This window comes from Engystomops pustulosus, chromosome 4 (assembly GCF_040894005.1).
Source record: "Engystomops pustulosus chromosome 4, aEngPut4.maternal, whole genome shotgun sequence".
Lineage (NCBI taxonomy): Eukaryota > Metazoa > Chordata > Amphibia > Anura > Leptodactylidae > Engystomops > Engystomops pustulosus.
The window spans coordinates 121,720,113-121,743,905 of NC_092414.1; the positions used below are offsets into that span (position 1 = coordinate 121,720,113).

General features: G+C 35.9%; 1 protein-coding gene and 1 long non-coding RNA gene across 15 annotated transcripts in view; one reads left to right on the plus strand and one right to left on the minus strand.

Moving 5' to 3' along the window:
• CACNA2D1 (calcium voltage-gated channel auxiliary subunit alpha2delta 1) overlaps nucleotides 1-23,793 on the minus strand; it is a 472,576-nt gene that overhangs the window by 179,441 nt on the left and 269,342 nt on the right. For all 14 annotated transcript variants that reach the window (XM_072147264.1, XM_072147265.1, XM_072147262.1 and 11 more), the window contains one exon: nucleotides 13,480-13,609. In XM_072147264.1, coding sequence (XP_072003365.1) covers nucleotides 13,480-13,609 — 130 coding nt within the window. The remainder of the gene's footprint in view (nucleotides 1-13,479; nucleotides 13,610-23,793) is intronic.
• Nucleotides 1-23,793, plus strand: part of LOC140127063 (uncharacterized) — a 162,463-nt gene that overhangs the window by 98,455 nt on the left and 40,215 nt on the right. The gene's annotated exons all lie outside the window — the stretch shown is intronic.

Here is a 23,793-nt window from a genome sequence, read left to right on the forward strand (position 1 = left end):
GGACCATGTCACTACATTTATGAGAAATTATTTTCACACAGGTAAATTTTTTTAATAACATCTAATTGAAGAAATGTATATATATGGCAGATTGATTAAATTAAATGTGAATGCCCAGACAAGAAATACCCCTTTAAGCATCATCCAAACATCAATCCTTACAGACCTATCTATCTAGACCTACTATCCCCATTAATTATGGTAATTAGCATCACTGTGATACAGTAGTTTACTTACCTTAATTACTCTATATTGTCTTGTTTTGAGAACCCTTCAGCGGTCTGCCTACTTAGTGCTGGTGTTATCTGGTTGAATGTCACATATGGTTTGAGGCCTCACTTGTGTTAGTGATTCCTCGTATTTCAGTGCAGGTCATCAAATCACACCATCGATAACTTTATCTTATTACTCCATAGTGGTCATATGTATATCTTTATTGTTCTTCCAGTTTTTTCTGTCTTTTTTAGACATTTTTTGGCATATCTTTTTTTTAAATTTTGAAATTTCAGCTGGACATTTGTTTTTCATCAGTAAGATACATTTATCTTCTATTCCAGATATGCTAAATGTTGCAAATTACATTTTATCTTTTCAAACTGTCTAAAATTAGCGATATTTTTTGGTGCAAAAAAAGGAAAAACCATACTTAGGAAAACTTAGAAAATTGTAACAAATGTCTCAAAAAGAGATCTGAAAAAAAAAAACATTTAACGCAAGGAAAAAGTGAGATTGATAAATTACCAAAAAAAGCAATTGGAAAAAAGACAAAAACTATCCAAAACAAAGATAAATGACCCCCATATCTCCTAATTGCACAAGTGTTTTTCCCATTTTAATTATTAATAAATCATTAACCCCTTAACAACGTGCCTGTTTAGTATGTTTATTAGAGATAACAGGACCATTTATTCTTGGAAACTATTTTGATACATTAGTTCCTAATTGATGAAGTGAATTAATATTACTATTATTACTTTTTGGTCACTGATATTAAATCCAAACAAAGTATATAGATTTAGAGATGTCAATGAAATGGGAATTCACTTTAACTTAGCACAAAAACAACAAGAATGTGCATAAACTGTTGGGATATATCTGCAAACATGCATTTTCTAACCCTCCATAAGAAAGCACTGCTAATAATGAAGAATAACTCCGTCTACGACACAACAGCTGTCTTTGTATATGGTCTAATTTCCCAGGTAGGCAGTATCTTATTTTATCTATGATCTGTCAAAGTTAATAAAGATGAAATAGCAGAATAAGCCCTCGTCCAGTAAACGTCTACCTCCAAACCTCAATTTTATCCAATATGAACGACTCACAGTGCACAATAACATGATATTACCTGAAGTACAGTTGACATTGAGCGAGAGAAGCAGTCAGGCTTTAAAAGCTTTTGTCATAAGGTATAACATAAGCAGATTTGAAAGATGACTATACAAACTGTTCTTGTGCTGGAACCTTGATATATGCTATGAGACTACTTAATGTGCATATGTCTGGCAAAGTGTCTGCCCCTGAAATGATGGGTATCTGTGGTGCAGTATTAAAACAACAATAGTTAACATGTTCAGTAAAACAGACTAGCACCCAGACCCTCCTCTGTTAACCATAAAGGAGAAGAGAATCAGCGATGTATGACATGGTATTTAATTTATTTGTAAGTCTATTGCCTACTACTCCCCAGTGATCAGCTGATATCCACAGTTTCTCCCAATTCATTAAAGGGCACCTGTGATTTCAGACATAAAAACACACCCTATAGTTAAGTCCCTCTTTGCTTGCTATAAAAAAAATGTTTACTTACCACAGTCTGGAGCTCCCAGCGCATGCTCCATAGATACCCTGCTCATGTAGCTGGGTGTACTGCTCTGGTTTCATTGAATCACTGTGCAGGCATAAACAGCAGCAGCTATGGGTCTGTATATTTTTTAATAATGGTGGAATATGAATGTGTACAATTTAGCATATGCATTTACATACATTGTAGGTACAGGCGATCCCCTACTTACACCTGACTTACAAATGACCCCTATTTAAAGACAGACCCCTCTGCCCACTGTGACCTTTGGTGAAGCTCTCTGGATACTTTACTATAGTCCCAGACTGCAATGATCAGCTGTAAGGTGTCTGTAATGAAGCTTTTTTGATAATCCTTGGTCCCATTACAGCAAAAAAATGTGAAACTCCAATAGTCACTGGACCAAAAAAAATTTTTGTCTGGAGCTACAATTATAAAATACACAGTTTTGACTCACATACAAATTCAACTTAAGAACAAGCCTATGGAACCTATCTTGTACATAACCCGGGGACTGCCTGTATATGTAAGAATTTCTGGATTCCAAGAATACATTTTAATAAAGACATATAATAAAGAGTGCACAAAGATCAAATCTGTTGCTTATAAAAAAAAAATTACAGAACCATCAACATAACAAATCTTCTCTCTTTTATTTGTTTGTGCTTAACTCTCTGCTCGTTTGGAGAACTATTCTAATTTAAGGTTTCATTATCTTTGTTCCTTCAGCCTCTGAGTGGTCTGTCACATGTTATTCTCATCACCCTGAACTAGTCAAGCACACCTCTGATTTCAGCCGATGGCAGATGGGAATATATTTTCTGTATAACTGTGTTTCTGTAGAACATTTTTTTATGGCCAGACTGTCTCAAAAACCTGTAAAAAATCTAAGCAACTCTTTACTCGAGATCACTTTGTTCCCTTGACTGTCTTACCTCTCATAGAGGCGACGGTTAAAAATTGAGTCACAAGTTTAAAAAGACTCGAGTATAAGCCAACCCGAGAATAAGCCTAGACCCCTAATTTTTCCACCAAAAATTGGGAAAACCTTTTGACTCGATTATAATCTGAAGGTGTAGTATACAGCCAGCCCCCATGTAGTATACAGTCAGCCCCATGTAGTATACAGCCAACCCCCTGTAGTATACAGCCTGCCAGTCCCCTGTAGCAAACAGCAAGCACCATGTAGTATACAGCCGGCCATTGCCCTGTAGTATACAGCCAGCCAGCCCCTGTAGTATACAGCCAGCCAGCCCCCTGTAGTATACAGTCAGCCAACCCCTGTAATATACAGCCAGCCCCTGTAGTATACAGCCAGCCACGCTCCTGTAGTATACAGCCAGTTCCTGTAGTATACAGCCAGCCAGCCCCCTGTAGTATACAACCAGCCAGCCCCCTGCAGTAAACAGCCAGTCATCCCCCTGTAGTATACAGCCAGCCCCCTATAATATACAGCCAGCCCCCTGTAGTATACAGCCAGCCCCCTGTAGTATACAGCCAGCCCCCTGTAGTATACAGTTTGCCAAACCCCTGTGGTATACATCCAGCCCCCTTCAGTATGCAGCCAGCCCCAAGTAGTATACAGCCAGCCCCATACAGTATAAAGCCAGCCAGCCAGCTCCCTGTAGTATACAGCCAGCCCCCTGTAGCATACAGCCAGCCCCATGTAGTATACAGCCAGCCCCATATAGTATAAAGCCAGCCAGCCCCCTGTAGTATACAGCCAGCCAGCCCCCAGTAGTAAACAGCCAGCCAGGCCCCAGTATGCTAAGCACATAAAAATAAATAAACTTAATACTCACCATCCGGCGATACGTCATCAGCGGCGACACTGCTGCATCATAGTGTGCGCCGGCCGGCAGATCGCATGGACGAGACTCTGCCGACTAGAGAAGAAAGAGAAGAAATAGAGAAGAAAGAAGAGAGAGGAGGAGCAGCCAGGAGCCGCACCAAGGATCCAGGTGCCAGAGGGTGAATATTAAGTTTATTTTTTTTATTTGACTCATGTATAAGCCTGAAAACTCAGCTTATACACAAGTATCTATGGTATAAACTCTGCCCAACATCATGCAAAGGTTTTTAAGTCAATTCTCAATTGGAAAAGTGTATTGGGGAAACACTCTAAAAAATACCTTTAGAGGAATTCTACCACAAGGATGAAGGATTGTAAACCATCTACAATGGCATACTAGTGTGTGTCCCCTCTGGTAGGATTCACTCTCCTTTTAGCTTCTTATGCCCTGTTTTTTAAAGGCTTTTAGAAGTATGCAAATGAGCCAAAAGAAATTTCAGGCTCAATAGGTGTTAATAGATCCTTAAGCCTCTTAGGCTCATTTGCATAATTTTAAAAACCTTTTCTCCTTAAAACAAGGGAATAGAAAGCTGAAAGAAGAGTGGATCCTGTCAGAAGGGGGCACACACCAGTATTTAAGTGTGTTGGTTTATAATCCTTGATCCTTGTAGTAGTTTTCCTTTAAAGAGACTGTACCCTAATGGATACACCGGACCACTGTAAGCTTGGTCCAGCATTCTGAGGTTATGGCAGTGCAGTGTTTGCTAGCGTTATAGGAAGGTTCTGATAAAGCTAGCAGTTTAAGGCTGCATTCACACACATGTATGGGGGACGTATATACTGCCGACGTATAAACGGCCGTTATACGTCCCCCATACACTTCTATGGGCTCACGGCATCATGCTGCACCGTACCACTCCGTAGAAAAAGGCTTATGTCTCTGCACCATGTCATTGAAACTTTTTTATGGTCTACAAATAACCTCCCACTCCCCCCCCCCCCCCAATATTGGGTGTCGGCGCCTGAATTGTGGCTCCCTTCCCTATACTCTTCCCTTACCCCTCCTGCTTGTGATGTTCTGTTTTGTTTCTTTGTCAGTTTTGTCAATGTGAAGTCAAGGAAATTTGGGACACTAAACCCTCCCACAGGTCCTTATGAACCACTGATTTAGTGTCCATAAAGAAAACTATAAAAAAAACTTTTATACTTACCTAAAGGCGGGTCCAATAAGACGCCGTAACCGCATCGCATGTGCAGTAAAGTCGGGGAATAGTAAGCCAGTTTCACTACATTACTGCACAGACATGGGGAGAACCGGAAGCAAGTAAGTATACATTTTTTAAATGAGGGCAAATAGAGATTTGGGGACACTAAAACCAATTGGACACTAAACAACTGATCCATAAGGAGCTGTGGGTGGTTTAGTGCCCCAACTTGTCCTGACAGGTCTTTTTAAGGACACATGTTTAATTTTAATGCAGAACTTGTTAGATCATCAATAGTGCGACCCTGTACAAAGAATCCCCTTTTCAATCTGTTCTGGTGTTAAACTGCAATGAACTGATATACAACACACCATTACTTTCCCCTTTGTTAATGTTGTATGTATGTCCCAACGCAGTCTAGCTTGGAAATCTAATTGCGTATACCCACTTATATATTATATTATATATATTGTGTTGCTTGTATGTTTAATTTTTATACTCATACCATACTTCTCTATACAGTACAAAAAAGTTTTCTTAATGTGTTTCTCACATGTGTGTGTAAAATGAACTCCACACAGACTGAACACTGAGATATTATAAACAGTGGGCATTAGGAGTTTTCTGGATGAACCACAACATCATTTCATGCACTACGCCATTAAAGTCTCCTTTATCGAGTGCAGGCTTATTTTACTTAGAACTGCACCAAGGGCAGCACACAACATAAAATTATAGCTTCTAAAAGACAAAAAGCTTAATTAAAAGCCTAAAAAATGCTCTTTGATGAGCGAAGAGTGAAGTTGCCTTTTGACAATAAAAATCATGCAATTGATTCATGAATTAGAGCAACAAAAGATAATATTTTTATCTAGAGAATTAAATAAGGGTTTTACCGTGATTTCATGTGGTTAGAACTAGTAAAACCACTCAACCTCAGAACCTGCTGCAGATGAGATATAAATCATTACAATATAAAGAACAGGGCAGGAGGGAATAGGAAAAATGGGTGTTCTACACATTATTATAAAGACCTTATCAGTTCTGGGTCATTCTACTTATTTAAAGGACCTGCCTTGGTAATTATTCGGCTTTTGTAGGAGACAGGCTGATGTTGATGCCCTGCTAGTTACTAGGCAACCACAGTTGCAGGGCCTCTAATTGGCAAATCGCCAGATTCATATTTCAGTATTTTTGATAACTCCATATGGTTTTATGTCTAGGTCTGTAGTATTTGTTTAACTCTCAACTTTCTAAATTTTATAGCTAATAGATGAAGCTTTTTGCTAAATGTTTGCTACTTTCTTGCCTGAATAGAAATAAAGCGTCTTTACTATGTAGATGGATTAAATGCATCAGTTTTTTTTACATATTTGCTATTTAATGTTACTATAGCATCAATATTTTATTCATGGGTAATATACACAACAGGTTAAATAATAACCAGTTCTTCCTGGAACAAAAAATACCATATGGAGTCATTTTTGTTACCTTTTAAGCCAATGTCCTACCCTTTCACAATTGTGCAATGTAACTTAAAATTTGCTTTTATTCTCCTAGTTTAATGTTTGGTATCCACAAATTGTGATCACTTTTTGTGATTTATTGTAAAAATCTTTAATCTTTAAGTGAAAATTGTTATTAATATTCAGGAACTCATGTCTAATTTATTTCTTATTTCTCTTGTTAAAGATAGTGCTTTTCTCTTTATGTCTTTTACATGCTCATTTTTATTTCATAAAAGCCCCATCCTGCTTATGGACTGCTCCGACCATGTTTGGCTTATACACATTTTTAAAATTTTTAATTAATGTAAAAACATAATGAACTATTTCTTTAATTGAAAAAGAGTACCATAAAACACAAATGCAGTACCCCGAAGCTTTTTTATAGGCATACAATTGGATAGGTCTAGTGTACACATTCTCACTTCAAATGTGTTCAATAAGCAAAATCCCCAGAGGGTGGGTAAACAAACCTCTAGGTATGCAATCATTTATTTACTTGCTTAGTTACACTTTATTATTTGTCAACTGCTGTGCAACTCAGCATACCTGACACAATATAGGTATCACATATTGTTTGTCATGCATCCTGCCTTTCATATTACTTCTACCATGTTTCTAGGAGAGTTTGACTGTCAGTAACTCTTGTAACACAACTTTTATGACTGGAGCTGAATAGTGATAAGCAGGGTTTCCTGTCAATTAAAGTTGTTGTGCAGGAAAGAACTAGGCAATCAAAAATAACCAAAATATACTTTAAAATATGACTAATTTGAATTAAAATAAGAATACATATGTAGTTTTCCCCTTTTCATATAAACAATAATATTATGAATATTAAATACAAAGACATTATAATTAGGGATGAGCAGACCCAACGGCAAAGTTTGGGTACCGACCAAGACCCAAACCCAAACCTGCATACCAATAAATATTTCCCTATAGTTAAGTAGTAGTATCAATCCCTATACTACAAAACACTAATTCTACTAACCACAGTATATTGGATACCAAATCCATAAAAATACATCAATCTTTATTAATAAATATCACAGCAAGCAATATAAACTAAAAACCCATACCTAAAAACCACAAGAACAAATATGTGGTGGTGGCCAGTCCCATCAAGTATTCAGCATCACAATGTTAATACCACACAAATCCAAATATACATATACAAATAATTTTACACACTCAGGTGTTGCAGGTTACTCACATGTATCAGGGACATAAAAGAAAACCCCCACTAAAGCACCCCGAAATACATTTTGCCGTTGCTTCCTCAAGGGGTTGTTACACATACAAAATGATTTGTATTACATGAAGTATCTTTTGATTTGTGTCCTATTAACATTGTGATCCTGAATACTTGATGGGACTGACCACCACCACATGTTTATTCTTGTGGTTTTTTGATGTGTGTTTTTAGTGTATATTAATTGCTGTGATATTTATTAATAAAAATTGATGTATTTTTACAGATTTGGTATCTTGAAATGATTTAATGTGATCCAAACCAAAACCTGAGCCTGGACTTTATAAGAAGCCTGGGTTTTGGGTCTGGCTCAGCTTAACTCCCCAGCCCGCAGTTGGTAAGTGTTAAAACTGTGACGGCGGCAAATTGAATTTTGATCCAGTGCATGCATGCTGGGATTGCTGATCCTCCCTAAAGTGTGTTAGCACATTACTACTGGCATGTATGTGCCACTTCAATTAAAATGTCACTGACGACTTTCTGGTGGCACTTAAACAACACAATTGGGTGTGTTGCTGGGGTAAAGGGGGGGTGGGGTACCAAACAGGATTTTTAATTTTGGTTCTTGCTGAATACATCCACAGTACCCTATCATCTAGGATAGTGCCGCTTAATCATAATGTCCTTCTGTCTTCTGTAAGATTCAGGATACTAAAAGGTCCTGGCTGTGTACCTGAATTAAATTCCACACCAGTTGACCCCGACCAGCTTCCTGTCCCTTTATTTCTGTTTCTCTGTCCACTTGACATGGATGTGGTGTAGGGGTTTACCAGGAATTGACATTTTTTCATGGCTTGTGGCCATAAAACTAGCATATAAGACATGATAAACTTCCCCACACTGTCTGTTTGCTTACTAACTTCTCAAGTATATGTTTTTTCCCATAAAACCCAGCAATCTTTTTGTCACAGTGCTAAAACTGGATTCTAGAACAATGCTGACACTTAATAATGAGCAGATATTCAGCAGTGGTACAGGTATATTTTATTCCATGCAATTATAGAGTAGGGGTTAAAATGGATACACAAAAGTATCTAAAACATTCTAAGTCATGTAGTACTGAGTAACAAAGAATTAGGAAGATGCTTAACTTTGAGCTGTAACCATAGGAACTAGTTCTGAAGTAGCTTCTAAAAGGGCAAACACATTAGGAGTACCGCTGCCAAAGACTCAGATAACACTGAAATTCGATAATCAAAAAAAGAAAGGAGACAAGTATTGTCTGACCTTAATTCAATCAAATCTTTCGGGAAGCCTGTGAGCAGATTTTGAAGTGCAGCCATCCAAACTAAATCTAAGCTTTCCTTTATTTACTAAGCAAGGCACAATTCCAAAAATATAAAGAAAAAACTCAAACTGTGAAATACACAGAAATACAAGCCATTTGAAAATTCTTTTAGCAAAACCTACACATGGTCATCCAGTAGTCTTGGCACTGTATAAAACTATGCAAAACTGTTCCATCATTTATCTCCACTTTCATAGTGGGATATAGTAGTTATCTGCAATAATCTGTACAAATCTCTCAGATCCTGTAACAATTTATACCAGGCTCTATCTGGTTCTTTATTTATGTGGGGTAATGCCATAATATAATTACTCTGGAGTCACTATTTGTTAAGATTATGATACTATACAATACATTTTTATTGTGTTACATCTCAATATTTGTATCTCTTAGCTTGTTTCTATGCATTACTCTCTATATAGATTTTAGGAGAAATCTATGAACCATGTACAGCAATTACTTCTCCTATTATGCAATTATGTGAATAGAATTGGTCATCCCTGGTGCTGGAGCCTCTTAGTATATCTGGTGGAACCAAAGGGGCTGCAGGAAACATTATAGGTATGATGTAAAAGTGCTAGGTAAAATCTTCCCCTTTGTGTAGCACCATATATATTTGAGCAATGTGCTAGTGAGGTTCAATGTAAAAGTTTGATTTTCCAGAACCTAGAAATTATAACACAGTTAAAGAAATGACAAACTTTTTATAATGTTCTCTTTACATATCTAGCTTACTCATCCATGGCACAATTTAATATAGCTTTAGCATCAACAGTTTTCAAAATAAACTATATTTTTCTGGCTTTTACATTGTGGCGGAAATTAGAATCAAAAGATTAAAGCAAATATTTATAAAGTTAGAGATATGTAAGTAGGGCATCACATAATTAATATGCTTCCAAGTAATTGCTGATAATTACATGTGTATGCAAAATTATATTTTGGATAACACATTCATGAATACTAAGATAATTTCAATGCAATTGACAAGATAAAACTCATTAGAATATTAGATGCTTAAACAATTCTAAATTAGAGATGCCTCTGTGGATATGTCTTGTGAACTTTCTTAATTAAAATTAAAAAAGGATCTTAAGATATATTTTTTAGCATGGTAAACATTTTAATTTTATACTATGTTATAAAGCATTTTAATATAGTGTTATTTGTATTTATTCTTTCCTTATACCTGGAACAGAAAAAGCTTAAAAAATGTACAAGCTTAAAAATATTGTTTTGTGTAGATATCTACAGCAGAAATGTTGGTGCTTTTTTGGGTCATTTTGTCTCATATGTGATAGAAATGTAAAATACATTTCAATGGAATGTAATTTTCTTATAGTAATTTCTAAGCATGAAAGCAATTAGTTGCTTTGGGGAGGGATTAGTGATAGAAAAATTTATGTACAGGGACGTCATTACAGAGGTAGCAGTCACAGCAGCTGCTATGGGGCCCATAATGTCAAGGGACCAATGGAATCTGGTGCATTGGGTGTGTATATGTTGTATGTGTGTATATGGTGTATGTCTCTATATGGTATTGTTTGTTTGTTTGTGTGTGTATGCTGTATGTATATATGGTATGTATATACTGCATGTGATTGTATCTCACATGTGTGAGTATCCATATATATATTTTTTTTTCTTAAGGAGGATGGGGGCCCCATGCAAAAGTCTGATGTGGGGCCCTGCCTCTCCCAGTTATACCCCCGGGAAGGGTTGTAACCAAAGCAGTAGCAGCCATAGCAGCAGCTATGTCAGGGGGCCTGAGCATGCGAACTAACACACTAAAGAATAGATGATGTGCACTAATATATTACACTACACATTGTACAGTATAATCTGAATATAACAATGCACATCTTCCACAGTATACACCATAAATTGGCAGCTCAGATAAGAAATGTTGGGAGGGAAAGGGGGGAGGACAGCACAATGACAGGACTAAGGATCTTCCATCTATAGTAACTGTGATCTACTTCCCTCATGTAGTCAGCATCTACTGGGACAGATCAGTGTAAGTGTATAAATGTATATGTGAGTGCTTAAATGTGTGCACATGAGTATATAAATGTGTGTATAAATGTGTTCGTATACAAATATGTATGTTTTCTGAGGGGTTAGGGCCTCATTTAGAAGTCTGATATAAGGTCCTGCCTCTCCTAGTTATGCCCCTGCCCCTGGGTATGTAAATGTATCACTATGTAGAACAGGCTCCTACAACTACCCTATACATCACATCTACACTACCACATACAAGACAACTACTGCTGACAGAGTTTACTAGCAGGAGGCTTTAATTTTAGTATCGTATGCCCTTGTTACGTGTGCATTGTGCTATAATATCTGCCTATCATTTTGATTGTCACCCCATGTGTAGTGTAGCCATGGATTTATATCCTAATTTTTACCTTTCTCACAAATTGTTATTGTTTACAGGAACATATATTAACATCTACTTTACTAAATGTATAAATAATGTTTTCAGAAGCAGGGAGCATGTGTACACAGGAAGTAGGAAGCATTTTACAGAAGCTTTAAGATATCATAACCATTAAAATTATTGGTTACCATTGCCAATAATATGGATGTCCTGCCTTGGCACAATCACTAAACAGGCAGTTTCATGAATGTATCTCAAAAGTAAATAGTTTTCTGACAAAAAAGCCTAATTAGTATGCAATATTTTTTTTTATATAACATTGAATTATTAATTATTTACAGTTTGCCTTAATCATAAATGAAGTTAATAAGAGTTTACATTTAAACATTTGTATACATAATTGTGGCTTGTAACTAATGTGTTAGGGTTACAGCTATCAAGATGATTTAGGTATTGTCTAGCAGCTAGCCAAAATTATTCATAGAGGTCAAATGAGCAATAAATATATCCCTAAACTCTATTCTATAAATGCCGACTCCAGTAATGTAAACAAATAGCGGGACAGATTTATGATGCACGATAAAACAGCATTTGCTTACTTTCAGACACATTTGGTATTTCAGCAATGCTTAAACAGCATATTACATTTATCGGAAAATCTCATTAGAATAGTACTGTATATATTCTCTTAGCTCAGCAATTATAAAGTGCATTTTATAGTTGTCGCTGCCATCAATTCAACTAATAGCTAAAAAGTCAAAAGTTATCATTAAGTTCATTAATTTATATAATGATTACTAAATGTACAATTAAAATAAGTTGTATGCAACATGTATCTATACAGTAAGTGTATTTATACTATTTTCTATATACTTAGGGAGCCATTATGCTCCAGCACTTTATGTTAAACCCGTGCAGCAGTTCACGCTGGATCTACCATGCAGCTGGGCAATTGTACGCCAGTTCCTGCAAAATAGCAGGTTTCTTTATTTAGTTTTCTACTTTCTATATTTTTTCTGCAAGAAATAACAATCCTGTAAAGGGGTGCTGCTGGGTAGTATGAAAGGCAATTACAAGTGCAATAGCAAACCTGGATCTGCTCTTATTGCATAGATAAGCTAATTTGCATAATGATAAAATATAAAATATATAAAATCCATATTCTTTAACTTCAATGTGAATATGGAAGGCAAAGGTAAAGTAAGGCATAATGCTGATGTTAAATGAGTGAGTGTGTTTCAATGCATCCTTTCCATGTGTCTGGTGAATGTTCCCTTCCAAATGATGCAGCTAAACGGAACTAACGTTCAGAGCTCAGTTCAGCTCTTCTACATATGGGCTGCTAAATCCAGCAAATACGGAGGGGAGGTGTACCATAGCTTTTATTCCAGGTTTCAGGTGCACAAGACTGAAAAAGTTGCAATTCTTGGTGGATGCCCAGGAATTCTGACTTATTATCCACCTATGTCACTCACATAACAGAATTCTACTTTTGGAAGGACCAGGTTCACAATGAGCCCAGTCATAATAAATCCCCCCCAAGGAGTGTAATAGTTAGACCAAACTCACTTGTAAACTTTCCCTCCATATTCAAAGGACCAGCAGATAGATAAATAAATAAATAGAAACTTTAGCAACTTCTCCTTAACTCCGTTTAGACAGTCACTTGATAGACTTATCACCTTACAGAGCTGCCCACTGTGTACATATATCAAAACTGCTTTTTAGATATAACACAGGGGAATATGGGGAGAATACAAAGGACAAAGCATTTATTTTACAATGAAGCATATAACAGAGGTCTGTTATGAGCTGCACTATTGATTTATAAAATAAATTAAGCCACCGTAGACATATAGTTGGAGATTTATGAAAAATATGGTGAATAAACCAGTGTTAGACACCATTATCATATCCTGGATGATGATGTGTGGAATTTGCTTTAGACAAGCTATTTGTTGGCCAAGTTTTAAACGGAATTTTCTGGCTCACAGATTGAATTTTCTGGTGGGTGCTTGTGCAAGACAACATCCTATTTTCAAGGACACAGCCCATTTTAGGACAAGATAGAAAACTGTTTAGCCATGGTTTAAAACCCTCAATAAATGTGGCACATGGCATTTCAGGTACAAATTTCTCCAGTATTCTGGCACAGACAGAACTTTATACAGACAGAAGGAAATATTACTTAGTAATGAATGATTAAAATATTTAAGAAAGCAATAGATTTATGAAAACGTAACTTACAGCCCTCATAAATATCCGTAGGAATATGAACCGCTGAATGCTGGTACGATGTTTGCCGACGAAAGATAGGATCATCTTGAAACACTGGCTTGATACGATGACTTATTCTTTCACTGTCATTGTTCTCTGACTAAAAAGAAACAATATGTAATTGGTATAGGAAAGCAAGTGATCACATAAAGTGCATGCCATATACTATACAGATCAAAAATATGATTAATTCTTATTCCAATTTTTAAAATGTGAATATGTTGTGAAAATGTTAGGTGATCCGGGGGAAAGGGAAATTAAAGTAAACAAACATACTTTACATTTATAGACTCTAACTTCAGTAGCTACCAATGGTACAATGTTGAGTAATGGGATAGTATCATGAACAAGCAATATGCTGCCTCTTTAATCATAATAATGTATTCCATAAATTACTGTAATCCCTCTATTTTTTGAAAAAAAAACTGTCAAAACAACATATGAATTCAATAATATCAATATTCTGTTTCACCCCCCTACTCTCCTAAAGGAATCAGAGAGGCAGTCACATGACTTTTAAATAGTGCAAGTATTTTATTTGCAGAATATATCACTTGACCCTTAGAGGAAGCAATGTTAAGCAATGCCTATTGAGAGAGAATTTATGCTCAGCTGCTACACAAACTCTTGAACCCAATCACTACCTTGCCAGCTTGCCGAGATTAGATGGCTCACCTTTCTCATCCAAGCACACAAGAAATAGGTTTTCGGGAAAATTAGATCACAAAGCAATGTGTAAAATCTTTCTACAGGAAAACACCTTTTCCTTCACTTTGTTAAGATTATATATAATTTTTCAATATATCCCCAAAAGTATATTAATGAAACATAATTCTAACAGTAAAGGATAAAGATTATGTATATTTAATACATGGCGGTCCCCTACTTAAGAACACTCGACTTACAGACAACAGCTAGTTACAAACAGACCTCTGGATATTGCTAATTAACTGTACTTTAGCCCTAGGCTACAGTGATCTGTTGTAACATTAAGGTGTCTGCAATTAAGCTTTATTGTTAATCCTGGTTCTTATGACAACTCAACATTTTTAAAACACTATTGTCACAGAGACCAAAAACTATTTCTCTGGGGCTACAATTATAAAATAATAAGTTGTGACTTACATACAGATTCAACTTAAGAACAAGCCTACAGAACCTATCTTGTATGCAACCCAGGGACTGCCTATATATATATATATATATATATATATATATATATATATAGAGAGAGAGAGAGAGAGAGAGAGAGAGAGAGAGTCTTTTAGTCTTTGAGCAATGTGCACCAGCTCTTGATGTTCTCCTTGCACATTGCACAAGATGTACAAAGAACAACTTCAGTGCTCGCTCGACACTTAGTTCGAACACCGAGCTGAGTGGTTGGAAGGAACATGCAGTCAGTGGGATATCAGCTACTATAGGAGAAAGCTGTACTTATACAGAGTATACAATCGGACACCTATGCTTTGTAAACAATTTTCGGGTTTAAAGACTATGAAATGACACTGATGCACCATGTACAAGCAATGCACCATGTGCAAGCGATAACCTTTCTTGTGACTTATTAACTTCCTTTGTGGTGACCTCCGGAAAACCTGTTCTTTGTGTCTTTGTTATTATTGTTTTATTCTTTGAGTCATTAACCCCTTAACGCTCTGCGCCGTAGCTCTACGGCGCAGAGGTATAAGGGAAGTATGAAGAGGGCTCACGGGCTGAGTCCTCTTCATACAGAGGTGGGAGTTTTTGCATTTTGCACAAAACCCCCACCGCTAATAACCGCGGTCGGTGCTTGCACCGATCGCGGCTATTAACCCTCTAAACGCCGCCCGCAAAGTCGCGGGCGGCGTTTAAAAGACGGCGGCGCGCGGGCGCCGCCATCTTTTTTTCGATCGCCACGCCCCCGAACGTCATCGGGGGGCGGCGATCGGTTACCATGGTAGCCTCGGGTCTTCTCTTGACACGAGGCTACATGGTTTATGCAGGTTCGTTACAATGAGCCAGTGGCTCATTGTAATGTAAGACCTGCAAAAACGCCATATATTGCAATACTGTAGTATTGCAGTATATGGTAGGAGCGATCTGATCATCTAGGGTTATTGTACCCTAGATGGTCTAAAAAATAGTAAAAAAAAAAAGAAAAAAAAAAGTTTAAAAAATAAAAAAAATTAATAAAATATTAAAAGTTCAAATCACCCCCCTTTCCCTAGAACGGATATAAAACATAACAAACAGTAAAAATCACAGACATATTAGGTATCGCCGCGTCCCAAAATGCCCGATCTATCAAAATATAAAAACGGTTACGGCCGGCGGTGACCTCCGAGGCGGGAAATGGCGCCCAAATGTCCGAAATGCGACTTTTACACCTTTTTACATAACATAAAAAATGAAATAAAAAATGATCAAAATGTCGCACAGACCTCAAAATGGTAGCAATGAAAACGTCGCCTCATTTCGCAAAAAATGACCCCTCACACATTTCCGTGCGCCAAAGTATGAAAAAGTTATTAGCGTCAGAAGATGGCAAAAAATTTTTTTTCTTTTTTGTACACATTCGTTTAATTTTTGAAAATGTATTAAAACACAATAAAACCTATATAAATTTGGTATCACCGCGATCGCACCGAACCAAAGAATAAAGTAGGCGTGTTATTTGGAGCGAAGAGTGAAAGTCGTAAAAACTGAGCCCACAAGAACGTGATGCACGTGCGGTTTTTTTTCAATTTTTCCACATTTGGAATTTTTTTTCAGCTTCGCAGTACACGGCATGTTAAAATAAATAACATTACGGGAAAGTAAAATTTGTTACGCACAAAATAAGCCCTCACACAGGTCTGTACACGTAAAAATGAAAAAGTTATGGATTTTTGAAGTTGGAGAGCGAGAAATGAGCCGGAAAACCCTCCGTCCTTAAGGGGTTAATATTATTGTTTTAATATGGACTAAAATTGTGTCATGACATTTCATACATGTGCAGTAATATGATTTAAATAATATGTAGACAAAATAGAAATAAAAAAACTGATAGAAAGAAATAATAATATGGTTTAATATGTAATAAAAAAATCACATTTTATGATGGTAGATGAAAAATAGAATTGTCCATCAAAAAGGGTGCAGGATGAATTTGTGATAAAATCATAACAGCAGTAATTCTGAATCTGGAAGCAACACAAATCAAGAAAATTTACCATCACAATTGAGCGTGGTTAACCAGGGACACTTACTCATAGATCCAGGCGCTGTGACTTGTGGTAATCTTTTTATATTTGTTATCCATGGCCTTATTCCTTCTAAAATCAACTTTTAAAATGATGCTAATGAAAGGACCCCTCTATAATCTGGCTTTACATGCTGTTACACTGCCTCACCCTTCCCCTGCTCCCTCAACACTGATATTACAACAGGAGTTGCTCCCTGCACAAGCACTGAGGGAGAAGGAGGAAGGCGAGACAGGATAACAGTCTGTTAAACCAGACTGGTAACCCCTTAGACTCATAAGCTTAATTTAAAAAGTTGATTTCAAAATGAAGGAGGCCATGAATAACAAATATAAGTAGATTATCAAAGGCACAGTGCATGGACATATGGGTAAGTGTCTTTGGTTTGTCATCCTTGATTTTCATTTCGTTAAAGAAGTTGTAAGTTCACAGGAGACCCAGCAGGTACATGTGATATGTTTCCCAGCCCAGACAAGACAATACAGATAAAGGCTTTATTGTGTGCTCAGTTAGCTCAGATATATGGAAAAAGCATGTGGAAAGACAAAAAAATAGAAGGCAAAAGTGTAAAAATTAAAAAATAGCAATGTACCCAGATACAGTTTCAGCTTTTCTTTATTTTACAGCATATATTTTTAAGTTTGCAAATAAATCAAAGATAAAATAAGCTAAATATATCATATGCCTATGATGAAAATGTATACACACTGAGAAAAAAATACGGTAATTTGGTAGACTGTCTATAGTTTTTTTCAGGCAATATCTGCAATGGTCTTGTGAAGAATAAAATTGAGCAGTTTCAAAAATGTAATCCTCAGATTCTGCAAAAGACAATTAAAATACAACCGCAACCAATTTGTCTCACGAGGAAAAGACTGAAATTCAATCAAAAATGGCACAGCAAACTCCCATAGGATGTTTGGCTGCAGATTAATTTTTCATCTTTTCTCAGTCATCTCTCATTTACTGGAATTCACAGTTACTTTGTGCAGGCTTAGGAGGGAGAAACGTTGCCCTGTATTTCTGCTTTTGTTGAAAGATTTTTGTAATGTTCTCTTTTTCTAAATCCATACTAAAATAATTACTTAAGATAGTGGTAGAAGGGAATATACAATTCTAATCTAATAGACATTGTATCACAAAGCTTACAACAATGCTATCCAAGCATCTGCCATCCCAGTGGCACAGTTTCCTCAAAGCTTTGTTTACACTGGGAAAGGCAGTTGTTTAAAAGTAAAATGCTGACCATTTTTCAGCTAGTTGGCAATGTAGGAAAACACAAATTAGATGAAGACTTATTGTACAGACAGATTGTATCAAAATGTGTGCAACAAGCTTGAGGCTAATCAATCCATCTATGGCCGTTTTTTTTTTTTGCTACTGTAGAAAAAACAAATGTCTGACCTAAGCTGCTACAAAAAAAAAAAAAAAAAAAAAAAATATATATATATATATATATATATATATATATATATGTATAGTACAGGAAGTTACATTCAGGAACATTTTAAGTAAGAATTCTGATTTGACTTAAAAACTCTATGGTTAACCCCTTGTTGCACCATGATGTTCCCTAATCTCATGGTGCAGTAGTGGGTGCATGAAGAGGGATCAGCCAATAATTCAGAAAATACCCACCACTAACACCCGCAATTGAAGCAGGCACTGAACCCCCTAGTTCAAGTATCCTAAGTACAAATAACCCCCTTTCCTTAGAACTCATGTAAAATGAAACAAATAAAACCATAAACATGTTAGGTGTTTTTGCGCCCCAAATCCCCTGACCTATTAAAATTTAAAAAATGAAAAATAGTGGCAAAATATCAGAACTGTCACTTTTTTGCCATTTTGTAACACATACAAATTTTATTCAAAAGTGATCAAAAGGTTGTATAGTCTCTAAATTGGTAGCAATGAAAATGTTATCTCATCCTACAAAAAAATGATACCTTAAAAAGCTATGTTCACTAACACATAAAAAAGTTATTGGAATATGGCAAAATGAAGAATTTTTTTTTGTACAAATCTACTAAATCTACTAAAACATCACACTGACCCAAATAATAAATGACAGGGTTATTTAGAGCACAGTGAAAACTGTAAAAATAGGGTCCAAAAGAAAATGGTGCAAAAGCTAATGAAATTTGAAAGTACTGACTCAAAAATGGAAATTCAAAAACAAAAAAGGGCTGTGTCCTTAATGGGTTAAACAATGAGTCCTGATATTAGACAAAATCATTGTGTATTGTTTCCACTAAATAACCAATATATTTCTTTTAAAATCATAACTCTTGTAAAATCTCGTTGAAGAGTTTAAGTGGTTTGAACCTATACAATGTAATACGTTAACTTGTAACACAAGTAAAGCCCCACTGTTTAAGTACTTAAACCACTTAACGCTCAGCACCATACATGTTCAGCACAGAGCTACTAGCCCTGTATGAAGAGGGCTCAAAAGAAAAGCCCTCAACATACAAAGGTGGGGTTTGCTGCATATTGCAAAAAACACCCACTGCTTATACCTTTTGATTACCGCCAGTGGCTCCGCATAGGTGCCACCATCTTAGTTGAGATCTCTGCTCCTTGTGACAACATCAGTGAGTGCAATTGGTTGCCATGATAGCCTCAGGTCTTTGTAAAACCCGAGGCAGTATAGCTTCAGTATGAATGCTATATAGAAACGCCATATACTGCAATACACTAGAATTGCAGTATATGGTAGAACAATCAGACCAAATAGTAAAAATAATAATAATAATAATTAAAGTAAAAAAAGGAAGTTGAAAAAACTAAATAAATCTCCCCCCCCCTTTCCCTAAAAAACCAGTAAGAATCACAAACATGTTAGATATCCTCATGTCCCACAATTCCCAATATATCAAAATATAATTTAAAATGTGCATCATTTTTTAAGACTCTTTTCATTAAAAACAAGTTTAAAGAAGAGCAGATCCTGCCAGAGGGGGCACATGCCAGTAAATCAGTGTGCTTGGTTTTTACCACCTTCATGTTAAAAGCTGGAGCCAGGTAGTCTGTACTGGTCCAGAACCACTGATATGACAATAGACAGACTAATTAGTGCTACGTGTGTTAGTTAGTTTCTCTGCTGTCGGTGATCATAGACTGAAGCAGAAAGCTTAGTTCTACCCACCTGATAGAATGGATGTGAAAATAATGACGCTGATAAATTGGATATGGTGTGCGCTGTAGATAAATTTTAACTATGACGCACTGAGCATGCCACTGACTATTAAAGAGTCCAAACCTTGGGAGTGAGTAAGTCCTGAGAATCACTGGACCTATGTAATAATTAGCGGTGCAAACATGGTCCAATTTACATTTTACAGACCAAGTCATTTTAATTGCAACATGTGTTTATGTAGAACAATGGATGTTACAAAAATGATGACCTTGTTGTTTAATTTATATAGACTGCTGCTTCTCATATCAGTTGGTTGTTTTTTGAAGACTTTACAACCCTGTAATTTGCCCAACTTTCTTATTAATAACATTTTTTTTTTCATTTTAAAGTTTATATTTCATTCAGTACAAACTTGACTTGAATAGTGGATTACTTAAACACTGTTAAAGTAAAAATTGGGTAGCATTACTGCCAAAAATGTGGGTTTTATACAGTATGACATTGGTTGTAATAGTTTTGGAAAGCTCAGAAGATGACATATTGGAGAGTTGTACATGGAATAGAAAAAAATCAATACATCTTAGGAAAGGGAGGATCCAAGAGAATAGAAGGATGATTAAACTTATATGGATCACAACCAATGTTCTTTATAAGCTGATTGATCTGGAAATGAACTAGTGAAGAGCTAATTGCCCTTTGTCTCTGAAGGTCGGGATTATTAAAAAATGGTCATTTTCACATAAGCAGAAATTTAATAGATATTAGAGCTATCATGTTATTCAATTGAATAAGAGCATGTGTAGTGCTTGAAATATGTTGATTTTTAACTGGTTGCTTATCACCTGTTTTGGATGCCAGACTAGTCTATAATAAAGGCTGTTTTATCCCTTCAATTACCTGGATCTGAATTTCAGTAAGGGGATCTGTGCACTTGATGGGAGAAAACAAAAAAATACAGCGGTGAGCTAGTGGCTTGGACTTATTCATGTTATTTAACAGCTTAAATACACAATATAGATTTATAATTAAAGGAAATGGTCCTTTTTACATTTTGGATTATCTTATTCTGAAAAGCAACAACTTTGAAATGTGGCCTTTTCCACTTTAGAGGTGAAAAGAAAAGAACTATGACTTAACAATATTGATATGTTATGAATTATGCCCTGTGCATGATGAGGTGGTACCATCCTCATGATCTAATGGTATGGTAGTTGTTAATGTAAAAGCTGAGGTCTTGTACAAAGACATGGCATATGATTTCCCAATCTAAGGTCCCTTTTATAGCAAAAAATAATGATTCTTTCTTTATATAGCGCACACAGATTATACAGCGCTGCACAGAGATTGCCATATCAGTTCCTGTCCCCATGGGGCTCACAATCTAATCAACCTACCAGTATGTTTTTGGAGTTTGGTACGAAACCAGAGGACCCGGAGGAAACCAACGCAAACACACAGAGAACATACAAACTCATTGCAGATGTTGACCTGGATGGGACTTGAACCCACAATTATATCCCACTGCTTATTCCACAGCATTACTATCACTATTTCCTTTAGTAAAGATTCCTAGTTATTTTCTATATGATAAAATTCTATAAAAACCTTTACAACAAGAATAAATAAAAATATTGTAAAAACATTTTTAGCATTTTAGCATGTCTCAGGAGTGCTCTATATAACTGTATTTTCGATGCATCCAACAATGAAAAAAATACATAGTATGGATAAATCAAACCTATCTATCTTAATATCTATTGGTTAAATTACTCTAATGGATCCCACAGTCACAAATACAGCAGGTTAATTGGGACAAATGGGTCATGGCAGAAACTTGAATGTAAAGGAGAAAGGACCATACGGTACCAATACCAATCCAGTTTCTAGTGGCTATTTTAACATAAAAAAAACAAAAATCAATTTTCAGTAATAACAATTCCAATTGAATAGACTCCTTAACATCTTAGAAAAATTAAACTAATATAGGTAGCCTTAACCATTGGTATTTTACTTTCATTCTACTAAATTCCTACCAGTTATATTGATTTTATAACTTTTATTGGTTAAATTATTCAAATGCATCCACCCTACAATCACAAATACAGAAGGTTAATTGGGACAAATGGGCCATGGCAGAAACTTGAATGTAAAGGAGAAAGGACCATACAGTACCAATACTCTTCCATTCTATAGTGGCTATTTCCACAACAAGAAATAAAAGAAATCAATTTTCAGTAATAACACTTCCAATTGAATAACCTCCTTAGCATCTTAGAAAGCTGAAACTAATGTAAGTAGCCTCCACCATGGGGATTTAACTTTATTCTACTCAATTCCTACTAGCTAGATTGATGTTGGCGCCGTTAATGTAGATTACAGTCAATTTTAAATACAGTTGAGAATCCTTTACTCAAAGTACCCAGTCAGTGACCAGTTCCTTAAAATTTAGCTGAGGACAAAGCTTATATCAGTCATGTAAAACAACTGGTCTGATTAGGGGATTAACTTTTGCCGTAAAGATAAATCCCCTAAAAAAGCTTTTATAAAAAAGCAAATGTACTTTACGGAAGTCAATTGTTTTCTTTACACATAAACTGATATAAATTTTAAATTAAAGTTATTGTCCCACTTTCAGAAAACAATTGATATGGTTTGTGTAAGGAAAATGTATACAATTTTCCAATATACTTTCTGTATCAATTCCTCATGGTTTTCTAGATCTCTGCTTGCTGTCATTATTTCTATTGATACAAATCTGTCCATGCCCTTGTGTGGGCACTGGGAGCTGTTATTAACACAGAGAGTAATTAGAGTTGTGTGATAATAACGACTTGTGCACCTGCCTGTCCATCACAAGACCTGGGAAGAATGCAATTAAGTTTTCCAAGGTGTTAAATGGAAAACAATACCTCCTTTTGCTACCTTGAAAGGCAGCCCCCTTAACACCAAGTATGACCTACAAGAAGTCTAAAATCATGGTGTGGGATTAAGCCAAACCAGTATATATATTCCATAAGTAACAGACTCCCAACTGTAGACAGCACTGTTTCAACCTGGTTGGGTCTCCTCAGTACCATGTAGGGAACTGATTTGGCTGTGTGAGAGGCTATTGACTAGGGTCAGACAGTAGGTGTTCTCCTTAAGGAGAGATTGCCAATTAAGGCCACCTTAAAATATTAATTGGCAATCTCTCCTTAAGGAAAACACTTACTGTCTTACTGTCATTTGCTGAAAAAGGACAACCCCTTTCATGTATAATGGAATTCAGTAATTTGTTTCTTTTTTTTTTTATTGCAACAATTTTTGTATCTTCTCCAGAATCTGTAAAACTGTCCTAAATTTGATGGCACTATATAAATGAAGGTTATTATTATTATTATATTTAATATTACAGTCATATTAACATGATCTGGAAAGTTAATATTCTGCATTGCTTCATTTGAAATGAAAATATGAATAATGTGACATTTGAACCTCTGGATTTATACCTTTGAAGAAGCATCAAATTCTTACAGCACACGTATAAGGCTGAAAATGGATTGTGAAGTCTTGCAGTAATATATTTCATAGGTGTGAATGATATTTCATTCGTGGTGACGCATGTGTCAGAAACCTGACATAAAAATACTTAAAATGATTGTTGATCTTTCAACCTCTACTATACCAGAATCAGATTTTTTAACATGGATCTTATAGAACATGACACTTGAGGATGGGATACCGATGCTGTCTCAAAGCAGAACACAATTTATCACCAATTGTTATTAGAGAGGATAAGTGCATTGATTATTATAGACAGATATAAACTAGGTAAGAGAACTCTAAATTATGACAAAAAGAAACAAACTGAACAAAAAAAACAGAAAAACAGACACAAAAAAAAGTTAAGGGAACTAGCTCTTGAGTCCCATAAATCAGTGC